General features: G+C 43.2%; 1 protein-coding gene across 6 annotated transcripts in view; it reads right to left on the bottom strand.

Annotated features, from left to right (window-relative positions):
- rnf213a (ring finger protein 213a) overlaps nucleotides 1–16800 on the bottom strand; it is a 50699-nt gene that overhangs the window by 14784 nt on the left and 19115 nt on the right. For 5 of the 6 annotated variants that reach the window (XR_009119567.1, XM_058049220.1, XM_058049218.1 and 2 more), the window contains 20 exons: nucleotides 14868–16119; nucleotides 14599–14789; nucleotides 13640–13795; nucleotides 9957–13556; nucleotides 9759–9886; nucleotides 8423–8542; nucleotides 8228–8352; nucleotides 7174–7296; nucleotides 7023–7081; nucleotides 5696–5861; nucleotides 5483–5618; nucleotides 5209–5394; nucleotides 3570–3700; nucleotides 3319–3476; nucleotides 3013–3219; nucleotides 2749–2936; nucleotides 2564–2672; nucleotides 1386–1486; nucleotides 1123–1308; nucleotides 902–1050 (listed from right to left, as the gene is read on the bottom strand). Coding sequence is in view for 5 of the 6 variants with exons in the window: in XM_058049220.1 (XP_057905203.1) it covers nucleotides 902–1050; nucleotides 1123–1308; nucleotides 1386–1486; nucleotides 2564–2672; nucleotides 2749–2936; nucleotides 3013–3219; nucleotides 3319–3476; nucleotides 3570–3700; nucleotides 5209–5394; nucleotides 5483–5618; nucleotides 5696–5861; nucleotides 7023–7081; nucleotides 7174–7296; nucleotides 8228–8352; nucleotides 8423–8542; nucleotides 9759–9886; nucleotides 9957–13556; nucleotides 13640–13795; nucleotides 14599–14789; nucleotides 14868–16119 (7471 nt within the window). In the remaining variant the exon portion in view is untranslated. The remainder of the gene's footprint in view (nucleotides 1–901; nucleotides 1051–1122; nucleotides 1309–1385; nucleotides 1487–2563; nucleotides 2673–2748; nucleotides 2937–3012; nucleotides 3220–3318; nucleotides 3477–3569; nucleotides 3701–5208; nucleotides 5395–5482; nucleotides 5619–5695; nucleotides 5862–7022; nucleotides 7082–7173; nucleotides 7297–8227; nucleotides 8353–8422; nucleotides 8543–9758; nucleotides 9887–9956; nucleotides 13557–13639; nucleotides 13796–14598; nucleotides 14790–14867; nucleotides 16120–16800) is intronic. The other variant, XM_058049219.1, reaches the window with a different exon arrangement.

Genomic DNA, 16800 nt, shown 5'->3' with positions numbered 1-16800 from the left:
TGGTCGCCAGCCAATCACAGGGCACATATAGACAAACAACCATTCACACTCACATTCATACCTATGGACAATTTGGAGTCGCTAATTAACCTAGCATGTTTTTGGAATGTGGGAGGAAACCGGAGTACCCGGAAAAAATCCATGCATGCACGGGGAGAACATGCAAACTTCTTAAAGAGATGGCCGAGGGTGGAATTGAACGTGGGTCTCCTCACTGCGTGGCCTGTGCGGTAACCACTCGTCCACCGTGCAGCCTCATTGGAATTATTCATTCATTCATTCATTTTCTACCGCTTTTCCTCACGAGGGTCGCGGGGGTGCTGGAGCCTATCCCAGCTGTCTTCAGACGAGAGGCGGGGTACACCCTGGACTGGTCGCCAGCCAATCACAGGGCACATATAGACAAACAACCATTCACACTCACATTCATACCTATGGACAATTTGGAGTCGCTAATTAACCTAGCATGTTTTTGGAATGTGGGAGGAAACCCGGAGATGGATGAGGGTGGAATTGAACTCGGGTCTCCTAGCTGCGTGGCCTGCGCGGTAACCACTCGTCCGCTGTGCAGCCTCATTGGAATTATAAATTCATTCATTTTCTACCGCTTATCCTCACGAAAGTCGCGGGGATGCTGGAGCCTATGCCAGCTGTCTTTGGGCGAGAGGCGGGGTACACCCTGGACTGGTGACCAGCCAATCACAGGGCACATATAGACAAACAACCATTCCCATTGGAATTCATTATTACAAATTATGAGAGCTATTTTTAATGTAATGGGATTAAATGGTATGATGTCATAATTCCTCATATCGCCCGATCCAATTAATGTAGGCAGTGTAGCTAAATGCCCATCCCTCTTATGTATGTATGTACGTATTGAAGCCAGTAAGTTTCCCACCGCTGGTTTGCACCATGAGAAAAGACAGCAAGTGGCCAATGACAGCCGGACACGGGGGGGCGTTGTCCTTGAAGCACACAAGAGACACTAAATCGATGAAGAAAGCGTTGCACTGATTCCTGAATGACACGTGTTGGTCAATTCGAATCCTGCACAAAAACAACAAGTGACAGCAACAATGATAATATGTTTGGGCTTAAATGTATTACACTGCAACCTACCTTAAGTCCTCAGAGGGAACAACTGCAAAGTCATCATCGACTGACTGATTACAGTGAGGACAGTACATCTGACATGGAACCAACCACGATTTAATGCATGAGCCACAGAACATGTGCTGGCATGGCAGACAGACCGGATGATGCGGGTCGCTGTGGCACAGCAAGCACCAAGGAAGCGACTCAAACCTGGATGGAAAAAATAAATGACAACAAAACCTCAGTTTTAAAGGGGAAATTCAGTTGCAAACTCATCAAAAATGTACCTGAAGATCCTTTGAACAGCTTCATTTTTGCATTTTTTCAGCAAGTCGATCACCGCCTCAAACGTGTGCTGTGTTTTCAGGTCAGAATTATTTGCCAGAATCTGAGAGAGAAAAGCTCATTAATTCATTCATTTTCTACCACTTATCCTCAAAAGGATTGCTGGAGCCTATCCGAGCTGTCTTTGGACGAGAGGCGGGGTACACCCTGGACTGGTGGCCAGCCAATCACAGGGCACATATTGACAAACAACCATTCACACTCACATTCATACCTATGGACAATTTGGAGTCGCCAATTAACCTAGCATGTTTTTGGAATGTGGGAGGAAACCGGAGTACCGGCAGAAAACTCAGAGATGGCAGAGAGGGTGGAATTGAACTCGGGTTTCCTAACTGTGAGGCCTGCGCGCTAACCACTCGGCCACTGTGCAGCCTGGTTTAAGTTAAATTCACTAATTCATTCATTTTCTACCGCTTATCCTCACCATGGCCGTGGGGGCGCTGGAGCCTATCCCAGCTGTCTTGGGGCGAGAGGCGGGGTACACCCTGGACTGGTGGCCAGCCAATCACAGGGCACATATAGACAAACAACCATTCACACTCACATTCATACCTATGGACAATTTGGAGTCGCCAATTAACCTAGCATGTTTTTGGAATGTGGGAGGAAACCGGAGTACCCGCAGAAAACTCAGAGATGGCAGAGAGTGTGGAATTGAACTCGGGTTTCCTAGCTGTGAGGCCTGCGCTCTAACCACTCGTCCACTGTGCAGCCTGATTTAAGTTAAATTCACTAATTCATTCATTTTCTACAGCTTATCCTCACCATGGTCGTGAGGGGCGCTGGAGCCTATCCCAGCTGTCTTCGGGCGAGAGGCGGGGTACACCCTGAACTGGTGGCTAGCCAATCACAGGGCACATATAGACAAACAACCACTCACACTCACATTCATACCTATGGACAATTTGGAGTCGCCAATTAACCTAGCATGTTTTTGGAATGTGGGAGGAAACCGGAGAACATGCAAACTCCACACAGAGATGTCCGAGGGTGGAATTGAACTCGGGTCTACTAGCAGTGAGGTCTGCGTGCTAACCACTAGATCGCCGTGCAGCCCAGCTCATTAATTTTGTCCACTAAAATGAGTTCTCCACTGCGGGAAAAAAACATCTCTAACCTGATCGAGCAATCGCAAGTACTGCAGAATTAAAGGCGTCATTTCGTTCTCCACTGCCCCAAAGTGCTCCACAAATAAGGACACAGAAAATATCCGATTCCAGACATTTCTGAGAAAGAGAAAGGGAACAAGTTATTTGGATCTTTATACTGTTAAAAACCTTGCGTCGTTTCATTTTGGCTTACTGAACCGTGCAGACAACGGTTTTGCTCCTCTCTTGATAACTTCTCACACCATCTTCTGAGCAGACCAGCTCAATTGGGACCTTCAGTTTCTTCACTCGTCTGAGCCAGGCTTGTTTTTCTGCAAGTGTCACCAGGTGTCTCGGTTCCAGGTACTCCAGGCATGCAAGAGCAGCATACACATCGAGCACCTTGGATACAAGAAATAACATTAATGTAAAAAAACCTGCCGACGGGAACATTTTTTTTTTTTATTTTTACCCTCACCAGTTCAACTCCATTGCTGAGATGAGAACTCTTCAAGAGGTCATCAGTCACTTGAGGTTCAAGGCACACAATTCTAGAGAGGTTCTGCAGTCGATTCTTGAACCGATGATATGCAGCGTGAACCCACGGGAGCGACGGAACTGCGTCCGTGGCAGGGAACTGCGAGCGCAGCTCGTTGATGCAGCTGTTTAATGCACCACACAGGAGCTAAAAAAAAAGCAATTGAATGTGAATAAATGCTCCCACACATATACTATTTCGAAACATTTGTGGCTTTAAAAACAATTGTATTACAAATAAACCAACCTCGACTTCTTTCTGACAGGTCACATTCATTGTCAAGGAGACAAAATCCTGAAGGTAACGTTGGAAAAACTCTAACTGCATCTCTGGGCTGGCTTTGGCGATGTGTTGCCCCAGTGGTGTCATTAAAAAGAAATCATTAAATCCTTGTTGAGTGTGACCTAACATGATAAAAAAAAACATAAAATGTCAGAGAAATAGGAGTGATGATCTCGCTTTGTAACGAACGGTACCAGCGCTTAACAGGTCATTACCTTCATTTTGAAGCGAAAGAACCCAGAGCTCCTCTAAGTAGTCTTTGATCCTCCAGCTGAAAGGCATCCTCAAGCTCAGATCCCCACCTTTGGTCAAGTTGTTTCGTACAAGAATTGTTGTCATCTCTGAGCTGTTTGGGGGGGAAACGGTCAAAACAAAAAAAAAATAACAATGTGGACACTGAAACGGTGAACGAAAATAAATTTCTGGCATCACAATAGATATAATAAATATGAGCTGGAAACCTCATATTACAAATATACAACATAAGGTGGCCAGAAATATTTCAGAATTGAACAAAGCAAAACTTGTTCTCAATCAGAAATCACTCCACACTCTTTATTGCTCTCTGGTTCTACCATATCTTACTTATTGTGTGGAAATATGGCCTAATAACTATAAAAGCAATCTTCACTCGCTAAATGTACTGCAAAAAAGGTCAGTAAGGATAATTCATAATGCCGCCTACAGAGAACATACTAACTCTGTATTTCTAAAATCACAAATACTTAAACTTGTTGATAGAGTTAATCTTCAAACAGCTAAAATAATGCATAAGGCTAAAAATAACCAATTACCTAAAAAATGTCATCCAATACTTCTCTACAAGAGAGGAGAAATATGATCTCAGGGAAGAACTACATTTGAAACACTTATATGCTAGGACTATGTTAAAAAGCCATAGCATTTCAGTATGTGGAATCAAACTATGGAATGGATTGAGTAAGGAACTCAAACAATGCACAACGATGAGCCAATTCAAGAAACAATACAAGCAGTTGATGTTTGCTAAATACAAGGATGAAGAGTCTTGAACCAGTCATGATGTGCTATATATATCACTATATTGACACTTACTATGGTACACATTATGTCATTGGATGCTCATATCACTTTGTACTTCGGTAGGAGGTGCATTATAAAAAAAAACAAAAAAAAACTTAAACTGTATTATGGAAAGCAGGAAGTGAACAAATGTAACAGTTACTGATTGTAAAAGTACCAGATGGAGGGGTGGGATTTAATAAGCTTTGCTTCTTCCTACTCCTTTTGGTCATGTGGAACTGTGAACTGATTATGTGATGCACTCAATTGTAATCTGATGCATGTTCAAATGAAATTAAACCATTACCATTACCAACAATCATACCATATTTCTGCAAATAGAGTTCAGGCCCATTTATTTACCTATTTTATAATTCATGCAGAGTGATACAGGAGTTTAAAAATGACTACCATGAAGAAATGCAGAGAAATTTCAGGAACTGAAGCAGACTGTTGACAACTAATAAGAGGGGTAGCTCTCCGGAACAATAATAGACAAAAAACAAACATCTCCATGCCACCAAATGATCATCATTGAGACTCAGACATGCACCTCCAAACCGTAAATCCTCTTCCGTCTGGTCGAAGCACCACAGTAATAATATCTTTAAAGTCACCAAAATGTCACCAAAATAACAAAATGAAAATACTCCAGTCATAATATTTATCATTCTGCTGTCATCCACCATTAAACCACTACAAAAAAAGGTCATAAATAGTTTTACTAGATCATTATTTACTGTATTTACTGTTTGGAATGAAACACCGCCCCCCCTTTTATGCAAAGTACAAACAGTGCCCCCATCCACTTACTTGAGTCTCGGCTGCGGAATTTCCAGCAAATTCTCATCGCCAAAAATATCAATCCAAAGCCTCTTCACGGAATCGCTGCAGTCTCGATCCATTAAGATGTCCAGGTTGCGGTCTGTGTCGATGACTGAAATCAGCTGAGCCAAGTTGGGGACGACCATCGTCTGAATGCTCTTCCATAAAGTGCGCCTGTAACGCCCCCCCCCCCATCCCCACAATGGTGAATACATCACAAAAACAAACAGAAATGTTGCATTAAGAGGGAGGGACCACTCACCTGAATGTACCTCCTTCCTGTAAGGCGTCGGTATTAGAAGCCACCTTGACGACCCAGTTGCCAGTCGCGGATGTGAAAGCGGTGGCGCTGGCTAGCATTGAGTGAAGACGCGTCTTTACAATTTGGAGGAAGTCACCTGGTAAAAGTGGGGAAGCGTGCTGGGCGCCGATGGAATCCGAGGCTAAATAGTGAAGAGAAACTGGTGGATACTACCTGTTGCTCCGTCACTGTCACTGAGAAGCTTCAGGAGGGTGTCAACTCTTTGAGTGCTGCGGAAACCGCTTTCTTCCCTGTCCCTGAGCATGCCTACTGCACTCTGCACACAGCTACACACCAGCGCTGTTGTGTCCATGACCAAAGTCGTGTCATCTTCGCACTGCTGAATGAGGAGATCACGGTAAAGAAAAAGGTACATCAATTCTAAACTTGATTTTAACATGGCAAAGATCAGAACGACTGATTTGGTTGTATTTAGCCTAGCAAAACATGCATTGGTGTCCAAAGTGTGGCACAGGAGTCATCAGCCACGTTTACATGGACCTAAATAATCCAATTCCATTCGTGTTATTTGCTCAAAATGGAAAATGGAGTGGTTAGCGCGCAGACCTCACAGCTAGGAGACCAGGATTCAATTCCACCCTCGGCCATCTCTGTGTGGAGTTTGCATGTTCTCCCCGTGCATGCGTGGGTTTTCTCCGGTTTCCTCCCACATTCCAAAAACATGCTAGGTTAATTGGCGACTCCAAATTGTCCATAGGTATGAATGTGAGTGTGAATGGTTGTTTGTCTATATGTGCCCTGTGATTGGCTGGCCACCAGTTCAGGGTGTACCTCGCCTCTCGCCCGAAGATAGCTGGGATAGGCTCCAGCATACCCATGACCCTCGTGAGGATAAGCGGTAGAAAATGAATGAATTAATGAATTAATGTGCACTTGGGGGGGACAACAATGAATCTCACACACAATAAAACTAAAATAAAGTAAAATTATTCCAACAACATGCATGTTAGGTTAATTGGCGACTCCAAATTGTCCATAGTGAGTGTGAATGGTTGTTTGTCTATATGTGCCCTGTGATTGGCTGGCCACCAGTACAAGGTGTACCCCGCCTCTCGCCCGAAGACAGCTGGGATAGGCTCCAGCACCCCCCGCGACCCTCGTGAGGAAAAGCGGTAGAAAATGAATGAATGAATGAATGAATGAATGTGCACTTGGGGGGGGGGGCATACAACAATGAATCTCACACATAATAAAACTAAAATAAAGTAAAATTATTCCAACAACATGCATGTTAGGTTAATTAGCGACTCCAAATTGTCCATAGGTATGAATGTGAGTGTGAATGGTTGTTTGTCTATATGTGCCCTGTGATTGGCTGGCCACCAGTCCAGGGAGTACCCCGCCTCTCGCATGAATGAATGAATGAATGAATGAATGAATGAATTAATGAATAAATACTTCTTTGCTAACAAATGAGTCCATGTTAAAATTTCGTCTCGTGAGACCCCCCCACCCAAAAAAATAAGCGTTGCATACTCACATTCTCTCTTGATTCTTCTTCCTCCACGTAAGCTTCATCCATATCCCCCAACTTCTCATCTAATACAAGTATTTGATTGGTTTCAGTTTCATAACACAAAAGATAGATTTGATGAATTTTCTATTAAAATGAAAAAAAAGTAACCACTAACCTTCAGGTGACCTCAACTTTGTTGCAAAAACTTGAGCGATGGTAATGTTTTGCAACGTCTTCATGTCTGACACCATTTGTTTTGATTGACGGAGCTCATCAATATGCACCGAAGTCCAGTGGCCTGAAAATATTAAAATGTCCCCATATTACTCATTGGTGTCAAACTCAAGGGGCCAAATTCCACTTCAGGTCGTGGGCTGAACAGGATCTATAATTTCTTGCAAAATTTGTATGACGGCTGGTGATTTTTTTTTTTTTTTTTACACCACTCATTCATTCATTCATTTTCTACCGCTTTTTCCTGCTGGAGCCTATCCCAGCTGTCTTCAAGCGAGAGGCGGGGTACACCCTGGACTGGTGGCCAGCCAATCACAGGGCACATATAGACAAACAACCATTCACACTCACATTCATACCTATGGACAATTTGGAGTCGCCAATTAACCTAGCATGTTTTTGGAATGTGGGAGGAAACTGGAGGACCCAGAGAAAACCCAGAAATGGCCATGGGTGGAATTGAACTCGGGTCTCCTAGCTGTGAGGCCGTGCAGCCTGGTTGGTCTTTTCTCATTATGTTTTTCTCTTCAAATTTGGACGTTATTCTTGTAAGATTACTGATGACTTTTTAAACAACATTTTTAAAATGTGCCACGATGAAATTGAAAAAAAAAAAAAAACATTTCTGAGCCGCAAACGGCCCCCGGACTGCACTTTGAACACCTTCTGCCCTTAATGGACCAAATCAATATGAAGAAAACACAAACAGTTCAAAAACACAAACACAAAAAAACCCACGCATGCACAAGGAGAACATGCAAACTCCACACAGAGATGGCCAAGGGTGGAATTGAACCCTGGTCTCCTAGCTGTGAGGTCTGCGCGCTAACCACTCGACCACCGTGCCACCCTACAATACTCATATGGATGGACATTCTTTTGTCTTAGTTTTTACCCCTGAGTGGAGTCAACATTCCGGGCAGTAATGAGACCGTAAATGTGTCCCGACTGTTGACTGGATAAGCAAGGAAAAGCACAACTTTTATCGATCATACCGCCATGAAATCCAACATAAGAAGTCCCTCCTTCAATCCTTCGCAGCCTGGTGATGAAGTAGATGAACACCCTGTAGCCTAAATTCTCCTGGGACAGCTTGTTGATTTCATTCATGGATGAAAACCTGCAACGGGGCAGTAAAGCTTTGTATTAATATATCGTTTTAATGCATGCCAGAAGTGTTGCATTCTTACTTTGCAGATGCAATGAGATTGGCACCATGAGGTATCTCTGCGAATTCACTCTGAATGATGATGACGACTTTGTTGCAGGCTTCACCACAGCTGCTTCGCTTGTCGACAGTGAGGACATTTCTACAGGAAAAAAGCATTGGACTAGCAACATATTCTCAAGATTCACAGACCTACAAGTTTAGTAGCTTCCGAATCTTTCATTAAATAATGAAAACACTTTGAGAAAGGTTGGGCCTCTCCAAACATCAGCAGAATTTAACATATCTAGTATGGTAATGGTTTGATTTCATTTGAACATGCATCAGATTACAATTGAATGCATCACGTAATCAGTTCACAATTCCACATGTCCAAAAGGAGTAAGAAGAAGCAAAGCTTATTAAATCCTACCCCTCCATCTGGTACTTTTACAATCAGTAACTGTTTCATTTGTTCACTTCCTGCTTTCAATAATACAGTTTAAGTTTTTTTTTTTGTTTTTTGTTATTGTTTTTTTAATAATGTACCTCATACCAAAGTACGAGGTGATATGACCCTCCATCAGTAACTGTTACATTTGTTCACTTCCTGCTTTCCTAAGATAATTTAAGTTTTTTGGGGTTTTCTATTAAATGTATTAATTTTAAATAATTAAAATTAAATGAAATTAAAATTAATTATTTTTTATTTTTTTATATATTTTTTAATTTTTAAAATTTTTTGTCATGTACCGAAGTACATAATATGTACCATATTAAGTGTCAATATAGTGATATATATAGCACATCATGACTGGTTCAAGACTCTTCATCCTTGTATTTAGCAAACATCAACTGCTTGTATTGTTTCTTGAATTGGCTCATCGTTGTGCATTGTTTGAGTTCCTTACTCAATCCATTCCATAGTTTGATTCCACATACTGAAATGCTATGGCTTTTTAACATAGTCCTAGCATATAAGTGTTTCAAATGTAGTTCTTCCCTGAGATCATATTTCTCCTCTCTTATAGAGAAGTATTGGATGACATTTTTAGGTAATTGGTTATTTTTAGCCTTATGCATTATTTTAGCTGTTTGAAGATGAACTATATCAGTAAGTTTAAGTATTTGTGATTTTAGAAATAAGGAGTTAGTATGTTCTCTGTAGGCGCCATTATGAATTATCCTTACTGACCTTTTTTGCAGTACATTTAGCGAGTGAAGATTGCTTTTATAGTTATTACCCCGTATTTCCACGCAATAAGTAAGATAGTATGCTGGGTTCGCCGTGTGCAAACATCCAACAGTGATCAACTGTGATAAAGACCCACTAGGAGAATGTAAAGAAATCATGACTGTATGTATTTTAATCGACAAACCTGATTTTCTTCAGGAAGGATTGCTCTGTGTCAAACTGCTGGAGCGACAGAAGCTCAACGACACTTTGCGACATTTGTTCCAATGGCTTCAAGTCGGATGCAGTGAGAAGTCTGGAGAACGTTGTAACCTGCGCGTTCCGAAAGCGATTAGTCGATGAGTTATGCGAGCCGTGCCATTTATCACTTTGTGAACATTACCTCTGCGAAGGTGGAAAAGCGATGGACTTCCTGTCTTGTGTGGGTAGATACGAAGTCAGCCAGGCAGCTGTTGTTTAGCTTTTCAAAGTAAACCTGTGCGAGATCTTTCGTCTCCACTTTGGGGAGATCTGTGCAGTCCAAGCGCACCACTGAATCCGGTGTGGCACACCTGAGCAGTACGAGTTTAGCCTCGTTGAGAACTTTGTATTTATCCTGTGATATTTCCAAATTGTCCTTATGCGTCTCCATCACTTGATGAGTCACAGAAGCACACGTGTCCGAATGGTAGCCAATGAAGACGTCCGACGGAAGGTACGCGTATGAGCGGTTGACGTCGAAATGATGACCCTTGACCGTCACAAAGGACCTGACCCATTTCTCCAACTCTTCCACTATCCTCTTCTGTTCTGGTTTCAGAACAGTGTGGATGTCCAGGTAGTGTTTCTCCAGCCGATTGATGAGCGGAATCGGGAACTGCTTGTAGACCACCTCTCGTTCCTCAATGACAATAAGCCGGAAGTCTTTGTGAACTCGACATTTGACACGGTGGGTTCCAAGTCCAAGATCCACATATTTCTGTCCTCCCAAGTAGACGTAATATTGGTTGAGGGCATCATAGAGACTTTCGTAGAGGTTCTGCAAGTTCAGAAGCACAATCGTTTGACCTGTTTCCATGCAGATCTTTACTCTGTTGATGTTACGGCAGATTTGAGTGTATTCCTGGTCTTTTGGGAAGCTGGATCCGAAGATTATTTCCGGCTGCCCACACTCTGAAAAGAAGGTCTGTTGCAAGATCTGAAGCGCCGCGTAATTTTTTGTAAGCACCAGCAAGTAACGACATTCTTCCTCTTCAACTGCTCGTATGTTCTCTCTCACAAACTCAATAGCGTTGATGTTCTCCAGGTTATACGCGATGGGACGATTTCTGGTAAAGACCGACACCGCGTCCACTTGGTTTTTGCCACTAAAATTTCTCAAGACTGCTTTGACGACCTCCTCGTCGGTCGGTTCTCGTTGTGTTGTTTTGGCTACGGCGTAAATCATCTTAATCAAGCTGTAATAGTCTCGTAGGCCGAAAAATCCTTTGCCGTGTTCATCGCAGATTTTCAAGTAGGCGCTTGCAAAAGGGCGGAACAATTGCGTCACCTTTTCCAAAACCATGACATCAGAAGAGCAAATTCCTTTTGCGCTCTCGATCAATTCGCACTCATCAGGGTCGCCTCGAGACACAAATATGCCTCTGTTCATTTTCGCGGGGTCTAAGGCCCAGTTGGAAATGCCGATGAAGCCGACTTTTTTATGCGGCAGCGGCTTATCATCAATGCATCCTTCTTCCAGCAGCGGGTGAAGGATTTTAAGAGGCATCTTGGGCGAGTCCTCGGCTAGCCCGATCTCATCCAGAACAACGACTGACACGTATTCATTAAGATTCTTCCCTTCCTGAAAACGTCCGCATTGTCGGAATGTCTTAATGATAGCTTCCGGTGTGGAGTGAGGGCTACACTGGAATGAAACCAAATGGATTTGCTTGAGCCTTTTGAAGAGATCGGATCGTGCGGCTTGACCCTGCATCGCATCTGCCACCAGTGTTTTGGACAGAGATTTTGAACTTCCGGGTTTCCCGACTAAGAAAAGAGGAATCCTAAGCTCAATGCAGAGAACCATCATGAAAACATTCTCTTTGAGCGCACCGTTTCTCGCAATGGTGTCAGCCATCGGTACGTCACCGAGGAGTAAATCCTGCATCATGGTGATGTCTTGTCGTATTTTTTCTGGCCTGTAGCTTGTCGGTAGGCTTTTGCTAACGTTTTGTCTGTATTCATCCTTGTGTTCGAGGCAGGCATGGTAGCACACTCCTAAGGCCATGACTAGAGACCAGAGTATAGGATCTTGTTCTTCTTTGTCCCACTTTTGATTATGAAGCTTTGCAAAAAAATCAGCATGGTTGTCATAGAACCAAACAAAAGCCTGCATGCAACGTTCCACATCTCTCAGGCTGACAAAGCTACATTCATCTTTCCTCGCTCGCATGTACTTCTGCGAGGCGGATAGCGCCCGAGTAATGTATGTGAAGTACGTCTGAGTGATGTTTCTCTGTTCCGCTACTCTCTTCACGATCTGCTCAATGTATACTTCTTCTGTGTGGTCATTTAGCTGTCCAAAATCCCATACAAGAGGAATCATGCTCGGTGGCAGAGCTTGAACTCTGTAGACCAACTGGCGGAGAGGTATAGACCCGAGCTTTTCATCAGTTTCCTCAGCCCGGACTCTGTACCCAAGACCGGCCGATTCCAACCTCTTGATCATCTCATCGGTGTGCTTACGGTAAGGGTTGCATGCTGCAATGATCTGTAGTCCGGTGCCACGTTGCAAACGCTGTCCTTCGACCATCTTGTCACAGAGTACCTCCTTGATACTGCTAATGTCCTCCGTGGTGTTAGCCTCATCGAAGAAAAGAACAGAGTCCAATCCGTGTTGTTGTTTGTTGACCGAAGCCATGCGTTCCGCTTCTCTCACTTTGGTGTAAATTATTCTGGATGTTGTCCCTCCGTGTACTTTGACCAGTTTCATGTTCTCGGCATCGGTGTCCCTCCTTTGCAACTCACAAAGATATTTAATGAGCCTCGTTTTACCGCATCCAGTCTCTCCCATGATGATGACAGGGATGCCACATCTGAAACGCATGTGGATTGCCAGAATCTTCAGAATGTTATCAGTTGTAAGCTCATATGTTTCATCCGGATCGAGAGGCTTCCGGATTCCGAGAACATTGCAGATTCTTTGTATTTTCTTACTTCTGGGTAGGTTGTCAAAGTCCGTGTTGAAAGGAACTCCCTGAAGTTTAAGTCCTTGAAACAATGCCAGCGACATGACGTTTTCTTTAATGACCCTTCCGGATCTGTGATCGATAGCATCCAATGACTTCTGTGCATTGAGTTTCAGATGGAAACCAATGAAGGTCATGGATATATGGTCGTCGTTAAAGAAGATGTAAGGGTGTGGTTTTGTTTCCCATCTCTTTCTGATTGAGAAGGGGGCAATATCTTCATCCGGGGAATCGGTTAGGTCCGCTTGTACCCTACCGGCACTCTGGTCGGAGATCCTGAGTGATGGAGTGGCAAAGTCCTTTGCCATGAGTATCATGAAATCCACCACAAATGTTTTGAAGCCCGTAAGGACATCACCGGTTAAATCGGCATCACAGAAATGTGACGACTCACAGTCTGCCAGCTGCATATTGAGAAAGTACGAAAAATTTCTTAGTTCTGCCCAAGATGGGTCGTTTATGCCACAGTACATGAGGAGCATCTGAAGACATTCCCCGTGTGACCCTTCAGCATCCCTGTGACGGACTTTGTTCGGCTCAATGATGATCGTGTACCTGAACGTGTCAAGATTTGTGCGTTTGTAAAACCGTGTGAGATACTGGTACGGTCGCTGGAAGGCTACACTCCTGAATACTTTGTCATCCATTAATGGGTCGTCGCCGCTCACATTAGAGCCTTCCTGTTGATTTGTTTCGAGTGTCAGAACCTCTTTAGGGGGTCGGCAGAAAATCTTTGGGAACACATCAGGGAATGCACTCTTTGGGTTTTTCATCTAAGCAGATAACAGGAAGAAAAACCTGGGGTAAGCAAACGGGTGTAATTAGATCATCATGAAAGCTCTCACAAAACCCTTACCTGACCTGAAGCATTTCTGTTTTGCTTGACGGTTTGTTCTAAGAACTCCATGACATACAAATGCCTGTCACTGCACTTCCACATGTTTCCCTCAGAGTCCATTAGATAACGCAGAATCAGCAACTTGAAAAGAAACTCATGGATTCCCTTCTGTACCTTTTAAAACAGAAATAAAAACGTTCAAAATGCAAACTTCAAAATCAAACATTTGGTGACCAGATTACATTCGTTCACTCATTTTCTACCGCTTATCCTTACAAGGGTTGCGGGGGGTGCTGGAGCCTATCCCAGCTGTCTTCGGACGAGAGGCGGGGTACACCCTGGACTGGTGGCCAGCCAATCACAGGGCACATATAGACAAACAACCATTCACACTCACATTCATACCTATGGATAATTTGGAGTCGCCAATTAACCTAGCATGTTTTTGGAATGTGGGAGGAAACCGGAGTACCCGGAGAAAACGCACGCATGCACGGGGAGAACATGCAAACTCCACAGGGTGGAATTGAACTCTGGTCTCCTCGCTCTGAGGCCTGCGTGCTAACCACTCGTCAATTGGTATGAATGTGAGTGTGAATGGTTGTTTGTCTATATGTGCCCTGTGATTGGCTGGCCACCAGTACAGGGTGTACCCCGCCTCTTGCCCAGCTGGGATAGGCTCCAGCACTCCCTGTGAGGATAAGCGGTAGAAAATGAATGAATTAATTAATTAATGTTTTACTGTTTTTATTAGTGTCATTATTATTATTATTATTATTATTATTATTATTATTATTATTATTATTATTATTATTATTATTTTTATTTTTATTTTTATTTTTATTTTTATTTTTATTTTTATTTTTATTTTTATTTTTATTTTTATTTTTATTTTTATGACTTTGGCTGCTGTACAGCACTTTGGGCAATTAACTGTTGGAAATGTGCTATATAAATAAATTTGACCTTGACCTTACCGATGATGTAATGTCAAAATGGAACACGACCAGTTTCTTCTCTGCCTTTTCTGCAAGGACTTCCAAAAGAGACTGAAGGATGGCGTTCTCATCGACACTTGGTTCAATCAAGCGAATGCATTTCTTCATCGAGGACTTTGTCGAGGACTTCTTCAGGGATTCATACAGCCTCTTGATGTAGAGCGATTTACCTGAATTTAAATACAAATAATCAGAAAATATTGTTATCTTTCCACCATTCAGAAACATCAAGATAGACATCGACTCACCGACACCAGCCCTTTCAGACGAGACGGTGCCTACGCAGAGGCCATCTTTGAATACAGCTGCTGCGCTGGGTTGTTCCGCTGGGACCGCATAATGCCGATGGAGATACGCTTGGATGCTGGCCAGCGGTTTTTGAGGAACTATGTGCAACCTGTACTGACTGAAGGCTGACGGAAGGTATGCGTGTTCTCTTTCTGAGCTACAAAGGATAACAAGTCTGTAGTCCTTCGTACTCTGGACTTTCTTACGCTGGAAAAACTTCTCCACTTTAGAGCTCACGTCATATGCAAGCAGATCCCCGTACAGAAGACAGTAGATCTTCTTATCTCTGCTACCTGCCATGAGACAACGTCTCAGGAATATCTCCACCTGCTCATACGTTGTCGAGGAGTCGCACAGCAGGACCTCGTCGTAAGTCGGGAGTGCCTCATCTTCACTGGCCATATAAATGGAGATGCAAGAGGTTAACACCTCCTCGTGAGGACAAATGATGAGGCTTGGATTCCCGTCTGCTAGGCACGTAGGAGATCTTCTAGTTATGAAGTTATCAAAAATACGTCCACACCCATCATCTTCCAGGTCAGCCAGTATTTCCAGAAGTCTTCCGAGACTTTTTAGATCAAGAACATTTGGAAGAACATGCCTCAAGTCTTTCATGTAAATATTCCAGATCTGATCAATGCTATGCAATCCTTTCATTTGTTCCTCAAGATCGGACACAGAATCCAATTCTCGGGATTCTCTGTGCAGGTCAGAGATTCCCACTACAGCAGAGGTCTGGAAATCAACTTCTTCATTTTGTTCTCGTGCTTTGGGGAGGGTTTCATTTTCAAATTTTTGCCACACAACTTGTATGTCTGAGGCTTTGCATGTTGGCTTAATGAAGGACAGCATCATCAGGACTTGATCCTCCACACTGTCCACATGTTGATGAGACAGGTTGTTGGATAGGTAGACAATCTGTTCGGCGGTAAAGTAGTTCAAATAGTAATGCCGGGATCGCTGTTCATCCACAAAATCCAACCAAAGCTCCAGACATTTCTCCATTTCCCTGCAGAGTTCAGGCAAGCGCTCTTCAACTCTGCCTTCAACGGTGACACGATTGAAAACGTCGCCTTGGTTGAAGTCCATCACGATGCTGTGTTTCTCAATGGAGCAGCAGTGGATTTCAGCTTGCCACTGTCTGAAGAGAGGGTTTCCAGCAGTATAGAGGGCAATGAAAGCCTCAGCTAGTCTTTGAACGCCAGCAAATATCTGAAAATAAAAAAAAAATAAAAAAATCCATATTGAATGTTGGTATGGAATTGATATTTACAAGTTGCACTTGCAAGCACAAATGATGTATTTGTGAGTGTTTTATTCCAATTAACCTAGCATGCATGTTTTTGGAATAATTTTACTTTAGTTTAGTTTTATTGTGTGTGAGACAGATTTTTGTACTTTGTATTGAAAATGTTGGAATAGAATTATTCCTGGTTCCCCCCCCCCCCAAGTGCACATTCATTCATTTTCTACCGCTTATCCTCACCCCAGCTGTCTTTGGGCGAGAGGCGGGGTACACCCTGGACTGGTGGCCAGCCAATCACAGGGCACATATAGACAAACAACCATTCACACTCACATTCATACCTATGGACAATTTGGAGTCGCTAATTAACTTAGCATGCATGTTGTTGGAATAATTTTACTTTATTTTAGTTTTATTGTGTGTGAGACACATTTTTGTACTTTGTATGGAAAATGTTGTAATAGAATTATTCCTGTTTTGTACCCCCCAAGTGCACATTCATTCATTTTCTACCGCTTATCCTCACGAGGGTCGCGGGGGTGTGCTGGAGCCTATCCCAGCTGTCTTTGGGCGAGAGGCGGGGTACACCCTGGACTGGTGGCCAGCCAATCACAGGGCACATATAGACAAACAACCATTCACACTCA

Source organism: Doryrhamphus excisus, chromosome 15, assembly GCF_030265055.1.
Source record: "Doryrhamphus excisus isolate RoL2022-K1 chromosome 15, RoL_Dexc_1.0, whole genome shotgun sequence".
Lineage (NCBI taxonomy): Eukaryota > Metazoa > Chordata > Actinopteri > Syngnathiformes > Syngnathidae > Doryrhamphus > Doryrhamphus excisus.
Note: the sequence above shows the minus strand (reverse complement) of the source record. Positions and strands in the feature narration are given on the sequence as shown.